The 8,490-nt window shown below is 40.4% G+C and overlaps 1 protein-coding gene across 3 annotated transcripts in view; it reads left to right on the top strand.

Annotated features, from left to right (window-relative positions):
• LOC107731627 (microtubule-associated serine/threonine-protein kinase 2-like) overlaps window positions 1-8,490 on the top strand; it is a 31,710-nt gene that overhangs the window by 13,372 nt on the left and 9,848 nt on the right. For all 3 annotated transcript variants that reach the window (XM_016542755.1, XM_016542754.1, XM_016542752.1), the window contains 13 exons: window positions 1,021-1,153; window positions 1,421-1,491; window positions 1,580-1,689; window positions 2,324-2,532; window positions 2,641-2,779; window positions 4,965-5,097; window positions 5,195-5,360; window positions 5,692-5,793; window positions 6,010-6,132; window positions 6,269-6,378; window positions 6,519-6,673; window positions 6,799-7,091; window positions 7,309-7,518. In XM_016542755.1, the coding sequence (XP_016398241.1) occupies window positions 1,021-1,153; window positions 1,421-1,491; window positions 1,580-1,689; window positions 2,324-2,532; window positions 2,641-2,779; window positions 4,965-5,097; window positions 5,195-5,360; window positions 5,692-5,793; window positions 6,010-6,132; window positions 6,269-6,378; window positions 6,519-6,673; window positions 6,799-7,091; window positions 7,309-7,518 (1,954 nt within the window). The remainder of the gene's footprint in view (window positions 1-1,020; window positions 1,154-1,420; window positions 1,492-1,579; window positions 1,690-2,323; window positions 2,533-2,640; window positions 2,780-4,964; window positions 5,098-5,194; window positions 5,361-5,691; window positions 5,794-6,009; window positions 6,133-6,268; window positions 6,379-6,518; window positions 6,674-6,798; window positions 7,092-7,308; window positions 7,519-8,490) is intronic.

The raw sequence follows: 8,490 nt of genomic DNA, 5'->3' as shown, positions 1-8,490 counted from the left end.
TATATATATATATATATATATATATATATATATAGGCGTTAGGCTAACCGAGACTTGTCATTTGCACTTATATATTGTTGCTCTTTTGTTAGATTTGACTGCTTCTATTGTCCTCATTTGTAAGTCGCTTTGGATAAAAGCGTCTGCTAAATGACTAAATAAATAAATAATGATTATAAATATTTGTCTGAAATCAGGATTTAAGAAACAAGTAATAAGTTTATCATAATTTGACAATTTAGTTCTGAAATATTTGATGTTTGATCTATTCAGGGTTCCCACTCTAAGCCAAATCAAAGTCCCACTCAAAGTCAAATTCCCTGACTTTCCCGGACTAAAAAGCTGAATTTCCATGACCTATAATGAACAGAAAAAAGGCCACTGTTGTTCTCCCTCTCCCATATTTGATAGCTCGATAGTAGTTTTACCAACTTTACTGTTGCTTTTATGTCATCTGCTTTTAACACCCAGTTTTTGAAATGGTCATTTTGTAAACAAAGCTCTTGAAATTTACATTTTCCTGGCTTGTTTGCCTTAGTTAACAGGCACAGCCTTGTGACTGCATTTGACTTAAGTGATGGGCAGTTGACAAACGGGAAGGGAATAAAATGACGCTGAAAAATAGCCTAAACATAACAATAGGCAAAACGTGTGAAAAAACGCAATAAAAAAATACATTTTGATAAATGGAAATTGGAAACTAAAATTTAAAGCAACAAACAAAAATCCCTTATATTTCATGACTTGGACAAAAAATATATATAAAATTCCCTGACTTTCAATGTCTGGAATAGACCTTTTAAAATTCCATGATATTCCAGAAATTCCTTGACCCGTGGGAACCCTGTCTATTCCAGACAGCATCAGAAATTTACAAAAATTTATTTTCCAATACCTTCATTAATTATAGAGTAACATCTCTAGAATAAATTAAATGATTGGGGATTGAGTGGGACTGAGTTGATGTCAGATTTTAATATTCATATCATGTGAACCTAATTCTCCCTATGTGTGTTGTAGGAGTTTGATCCAGAAGAGTTCTACCACCTGTTAGAGGCTGCTGAAGGTCATGCTAAAGAAGGTCAGGGCATCAAGTCTGACATCCCTCGATACATCATCAGCCAGCTGGGCCTCACCAGGGACCCCCTTGAGGGTAAGAATGCTACTTACAGTGGCCTCAAAAGCATTTGAACACTAGGCTACACTTAAAAATTGTATGAGATACAAAAAAAAAAAATTCAGACAGTGTGGCATCTGCAGAAACAAATGCTACTTGGTTTGATATTTTGTTATCTAATGCATTGACACATTTTTAGGTGTGGCATAAGTGTCCAAAAGCTTTTGGGGATTGTATGAAGCAACTCTGTTATTAGGTTTGTTGTATTAAATCTGGAAATACAATGACATTTATGCTCTCTAGAAATGGCCCAGCTGAGCAGCTATGACAGTGGTAACCCTGAAACGCCAGAGACAGAGACAGATTCCACAGACGTGAGTAATAGAATTGAAGTCTTCAATGACTCTATTGATTCTATATAATAGCATTCCACTAAGACCAAGTGCTTGTGTTTATATGCAGAGTCGAGGAGCCACCGTACAACCACTCCAGCCTCAGCCTCAACCCAAAACTAAAACTCCACGTGAGGAAGACTTCGAGACCATTAAACTCATCAGTAATGGAGCCTATGGGTAAGACAGTAGGATTTCACTACTGCAGCAATGACTAAAAATGCCTAACCGTGTGTTCACACCGCTGCCGGCGAGAGCGTCAAAGTGGCCGGTAGTCATTCATGTTCAATGTGAGCTGGCGTCGAGGAGAGTTGAAGTCAGGTCAACTTTATGGTAATGAGCCATGACGTGGTTGGGCGGCAGCCAATCGGAATGCAGAAGTCCTCCGCTTGAGAGGATTCCAAAGAACGCAGTCCTGTAAACTTTGGTTCCGACCACATTAGTTCCCAAGCATTTTCATGCTAGAATGCTTGTTTTTCAGCGCGAATGCAATTCATTTGCTCAAAACAACACCGATTTGACCAATTACTTTACTTGTGGTCAGTCTGCACAAGATCAACATGCTTGTTTCCTTTGCGGCTCCTTTAAATACAAAACCAATCGTTCGATCGTCAGAGCGTCCACGAATCGTTCTACAGCATTGTTGGCAGGGCGGCCAGAGCGAATTTTGACGCTCTCGCCGGCGACAGTGTGCACGCACGGTAAGATCTTTGAAATTTGTACTTATCTAATTGGATCTCCACCACTCTTTAATAATCGTAGAGTTAGAAGGCCGTTACAAGCTCAATAGTAATACATGCCTCTCTCCACTCAGGGCTGTGTTTCTGGTGAGGCATAAGGAGACCCGTCAGCGATTTGCCATGAAGAAGATCAACAAGCAGAACCTGATCCTGCGAAACCAGATCCAGCAGGCCTTTGTGGAAAGAGACATCCTGACATTTGCAGAGAACCCTTTTGTTGTCAGCATGTTCTGCTCTTTTGAGACAAGGAGACATCTTTGCATGGTTATGGAGTATGTGGAGGGTAAGAAACACTCTTTTTGGGGGGTGACTGTGTTCATGGAGGACTTCAGTGTAGGATACACCACAGAGTAATGCTGTAGTTGAAAGTGTTTTGTGTATGTGTCTGAAGGTGGGGACTGTGCCACTTTGCTGAAGCACATTGGGGCTCTGCCTGTGGACATGGCACGCATGTACTTTGCTGAGACTGTTCTAGCACTGGAATACCTTCATAATTACGGCATCGTGCACAGAGACCTGAAACCTGACAAGTAAGCACATGTAACACCAAACCACAGTGTTTGTAGTTTACTTTCTTTCATTGATTTATGGGGTTTTTATGTATCCTTTAAATTCCATCTCACTTTCTAAGAATATAAAACATGCTTGTTAGGCTGCAACAGATCAGTTGTCTTTGGTTTAGACCAGTGTTTCCCAACCACTGTGCCGCAGCACACTAGTGTGCCGTGACAGGTTGTCGGGTGTGCCGTGGAAAATTATCAGAAACTTCCTTATCTCTATTATATTTCGTTATTATTATTTTAAATCAGTGCTATTGGTCATCGTTATGTCTGTTTGTGGGTTTTACAAATATTTAACCAATTAAAAGCATTCAAAAGAGCTTGTGACTAAACCTCGTAACGCCATTGGATCTTCAAATTGTCACTCAAACCTCATAACTCCACCCCACCTCGATTCAGAATGAAGTGCCAAGACGCACAGTTTGAAGACGGACGTCTACTTCTTCACAATGCAAGGGTAAATGGTGGCGTAGCAGATGGGCACACAGGGCACGCACTGCAGGGGGGGCCCCGCATGTTTTAAAACAGGTCTATTATAGCCTACAATGAATTATAGGTCTATAGCCTAAATAAAATTGTCAACACTTCAGTCATCAATGAAACTTAAGAGCAGCTTTATTTTAAGCTCTGACTTTCAAAAACAACCTGTTCAACACGAAATACGTTTCTTCTCATTGTTTTCACTATGTACAGGCTACAAGAGAAACATTAAAGATATAAATTAAAACCGTTATATATCGCATATTAAGTAGGGGATTCTTCTCTCGTCGTCTCTGAGAGAATATGCGCCGTTAATTAGTGTGTTGTCAGATGCCGAAAGCGGCGTCAGTTTTTAATTTTACTTTCACTTTCATGGTGAAGGGCGTTCACCGGCATAAGTCTTGCATTAAGTTTGCACGTTGCTTGTATGATATTTACTGGCTCGCCTTCACGGTTTAAATCAGAAATATTTCCAATATTCAGATGCACCGCCGCGACCCGGGACATTATTCTCTACCCTCTCCCTCCTTCATTTTTTAAAGTTAGACATCAACTTTCTTAGTATTCCTCAATCTATTCATTATAAACAATATAAGAAAAAATAGTAAAATATAAAAGAATGCCTGTTTTCTGATAAATTTTTTGTAAAAAGTGTATAGGGTCGCTACAGACCCGAGGTATGTAAATGTGTAAGTATTTTTTCCTGCTCAACTATATTTACATATCTGATGACTCAATTTGTGCAATGCATCTTTTTTCCTCAAGGTGGCACTGTTTGATACACAATGATGACGTGATGTTTCACTCATAATTACCGCAGGCATAAAACAAACGAATATCATCAGCAAAAACTGAACTGGTTTGAATGACTTTACTGCAGAGCAATTACTATACGCAATAAAATATAAATGTCAGTGCCATTTAATGCTAGATGTGGTGAATAAGCTGCCAGTGATCAAAATATTGAACATGAAGTCATTGAAAACGAAGGTTTTGAGAATATGGTTAAGATCGTGAATGTGAGGCAGATACTGAATGTACTGTGGAAGTGCGTCTGACGATGACAGCGATTGTAAAATCATCTGCTCAAATTTAACCCTTTTAAGTTTCAAAAGGAAGCAAAATATGCTTTATTTTATTGTTCTTAAAATATCAAGAGAGTTTTTTGCTATTGCAGCAGTTAGAGGTCCATCCGTGCTGGATATATAGGTCTGGGTCGCTAAAGACCCGAATATGTAATAATGGTTGGCGAAACATTCATGCATTTAAGGGTTAAACAATAAGTGAAACAGAGCACCCATATAGCTACAATAAACGTTATAACCTGCAAACTGATGAAAACGTAATGCGATTAATTAACTGATTCAGATGCGGCCGTTCTAATGATGGACAAAACACAGATCTCCGTCATTCGGGTTGTCAAAAACCTTGTTAACTCCAGTTGAGTATGATTTTCAGAAATTAAGTGCAAGTGTCTGATCATATATAAAGCCAAAATACCAACTCTGATGACGCAATGTTTAATTATTAAAAAAAATACAAAAATGTACATATTAAAACTGTGCCGCGGTAGAAAAAAGGTTGGGAAACACTGGTTTAGACAGCTTTTTAGATAAATGGATGGCCTTTTCATATTCACTGATGTCAGGATAAAGAATGGCCTGTTTTTCAACAGTCTCCTGATTACTTCAATGGGACACATCAAACTGACAGATTTCGGCCTGTCCAAGATTGGTTTAATGAGCTTAACAACCAATCTATATGAGGGCCACATTGAAAAAGACACCCGAGAATTTCTGGACAAACAGGTACAGAGACTTTGCATTTTGTCTCTTGCATTGTTATTTATTGATTTATTAAAGGAAACTGTGTAGTCTCAAAACTCTTTCTTTCTCTCTCCATCAGGTGTGCGGTACTCCTGAATACATAGCGCCTGAGGTCATTCTGAGGCAGGGCTATGGAAAGCCAGTGGACTGGTGGGCCATGGGAGTCATCTTGTATGAGTTTCTCGTGGGATGTGCTCCCTTTTTTGGGGATACACCTGAGGAACTGTTTGGACAAGTCATCAGTGGTTTGTGTTGTATCTGGAAGAAAATGCAAAAAATATTATTTTCTTAAAAATTTCATCATGAGAAACATGATGCATACACTATACAAACATAAGTGCCCAATAAGTGCCAAGACTTTTGTATGGTATATGAAGTAATTTATCATTTTTAGTCTTACTTTCCTAATCAGTGTAATCTGCTTTACCAGTCTTTAATTAATTTGGGAAAACTTAATGCACTCCTAAATTCAGGCTGTTCTTGTGTCATCTAAGATATCAAAAAACTCTGTGAACCTAATTCTGTTGTTGTTGAGAGTACTTTCAGAAATATGATTCTGTATGTGTGGTTCAATAGATGAGATAATCTGGCCAGAAGGTGATGAAGCTTTGCCTCCAGATGCTCAAGATCTCATCTCCAAACTACTGCGGCAAAACCCTCTGGAGCGTCTGGGAACAGGTCCTCTAGCACACAAACTCAAACTTACTTACACAGACTCTGACTTCTTATGGTTCTCCTCCCTGGTTATGTCTTAGAAGAGTGACTTGACTGATCTGCTGAGATTAATAGTGTATGAATAAACCTGAACAGAAAGAAGACTTTTTTTTAAATGCTATCCTATATCTCTGTTTTTGAGAAATATTTGAAGAGATGTTCTCTCTCCCTGTCTCACAGGGAGTGCGTTTGAGGTGAAACAGCACCGTTTCTTTACTGATCTGGACTGGAACAGTCTCCTGAGGCAGAAGGCAGAGTTCATTCCTCAGCTGGAGTCAGAGGATGACACTAGCTACTTTGACAGTACGTATTCAGGCTGCAGAGACTGTAGAGAAATTTATAACAAGACACTTTATTCTCTACCTGCAATACAGATGCACACCACATGGGCTTACATTTTCTAAAACACTGTTTGAAATTTCTTTCTTCAACCCTCTAGCACGCTCAGATCGGTATCATCACGTGGACTCGGAGGAAGAGGACTACACAAATGATGATGACCATCTGGAGATCCGTCAGTTTTCCTCCTGTTCACCACGATTCAGCAAGGTGTGAAGTAACATGCTAACACTCTTAACAACAGCAAAAGTACTGCTTTTCAGTATTGCTTTTTCTTCTGTTTCTGTTTGCCTTTTTAACTGAATCTGTCTTCTCCTCTCCATCTCTACCTGTCGGTCTGCCCTTTTCAGGTATATAGTAGTATGGAGCGTCTTTCCTTGCATGAGGAGAAGCGCACCCCTCCTCCCACTAAGCGCAGTCTTAGTGAAGAGGGAGGAGAGCGTATCGATAGTCTCAGTGGCCTAAAGTCTCGAGACCGGAGCTGGCTGGTGGGCTCACCTGAGATGTGAGTGAATAACCTGAAATGATTCTGATAAACAAATCATAGATTTCATAGTCATGTATTTTTGAAAAATACATTCGCCATTTGTTCAACATGGTGTAATGAACTGGACATTTGGGCTTTTGTAGCCTAAGGAAGCGACTCTCTGTTTCCGAGTCATCTCACACCGAGAGCGACTCCAGCCCGCCTCTGACCGTACGTCGGCGCTGCTGCTCGGCCATCATCGAAATGCCGCGATTCGCCATTTCCAGTGAAGAGGATGGTGGTGTGGGGGGCAGGAAGACCACTGTGAGGGGCCCTCGTGGGGAAGATCTGCCTCAGGCCATACCAGAGCTCCCTGTGGAGAGAGAGCTCAGGCTGGATGAATCGCCAACCACACCAGGCTCCACTTCCAGCCAGATCAGCCAATCCGCAGTCACACGTCAGTCTTCAATTATTATTCTGGGGACTTGTATCTGTTCTAGCTTTAGTCGAAAATTGTTAAAAGACAGGCCCTAAACTTAATGAGATGTAAAAATAAAAATAACATAAAAATGAATGGGATTTATTATTTCAAATAACACCATATTGGGCCATTCTGATAGGTTGCTATTTTCTGTAGTCATATCTCTGCTAATTTTTCGTTTGTGTGATTTCAGCTGGTAGTTCTGGTGACGTGTTGGATCGAGCTTCTCGCTACAATGCTGAAGGATCTGAAAACTCTACTCCTAAAGCCATCAGTGATTTGGCAGCTCGTAGAGCTCGCCACAGACTGCTGTCAGGAGATACAGAGAAACACACATCACGCCCACTTAACAAAGTTATCAAGTCAGCTTCAGCGACTACCCTCTCACTTATGATCCCTGCTGGTAAGTCAACAGTCACAATGATCCTTGTGATTTTGCCATGCAAAAATTGTTCTTTTGTTGGTCCTTAAACAACAGGATGACATATGACGATAGGTTAACAATCCTAATTCTTCCGCTATCTTTATGATTTGTTGATAGAAATATTGTACCAGGACTAGGGCTGTGACGGTTGTCTATTGCCACCGGCGGTAATGCACGTGACGTCACATACTTTATAACAAGCATAATACTAAGTTTTGTGTACAAATGTAATAACAGTAACAGTTGCAAATTGTTTTTAGACTATAATTCTATGGTAATTCACAAATCACCTCAAACGCCATACACCGCGTTTCCTTTAGATTGGCAGGTTTGAGCGCAGGAAAATAGTTTATTCTGCATTCAGTAAATTCATTTTATGTTGGGCGATGGACCTTGTTGGGAAACCAAATACTACATTGCCGATCTGGAGCCATCTCCATTCATGTCACCCATCCGCGTTTGTACAAGTGTCTTCAAGTTCCCGTGATCGCAAACGCCTGGCTGGTCAGGTTTGGTGATGCTTTCTCCAAATTGGCCAAATACAAACGAGACAGCGATAAATGGATGTTAACAAGAAATGTGTCAACGATTCCTATTTCAAAGAGAGCGCGTGCAGACGAGGAGTTAATGCGCCCGCTTGCTTGGCTGTGGAACAGTGAACCGTGTCTACACCTGACACGACACCGCCTCAACAGGTTGAGTCTCTACACAGGACATTTGAACTTTGTGTCAGTACCTCATAAACAGGACGAGGCAGTTTACTGTCGGGGATTTGTCATGTCGTGTTGCGCCGCATCCAGTGTAAACAGCATTACTAATTATAATGAGTTCTTTAGTAGTATTTTGTCACGCCGCACCACTCGTGTCCGGTAGACAGGGTGTAACTTTCTTATTTAGGCTACTTTCTTGTTTAACTGTATTATTTCTTTGATATTTATTTTAGTGTTTTGC

Source organism: Sinocyclocheilus rhinocerous, unplaced genomic scaffold (assembly GCF_001515625.1).
Source record: "Sinocyclocheilus rhinocerous isolate Xijiao unplaced genomic scaffold, SAMN03320098_v1.1 scaffold1180, whole genome shotgun sequence".
NCBI classification, from domain to species: domain Eukaryota; kingdom Metazoa; phylum Chordata; class Actinopteri; order Cypriniformes; family Cyprinidae; genus Sinocyclocheilus; species Sinocyclocheilus rhinocerous.
Note: the sequence above shows the minus strand (reverse complement) of the source record. Positions and strands in the feature narration are given on the sequence as shown.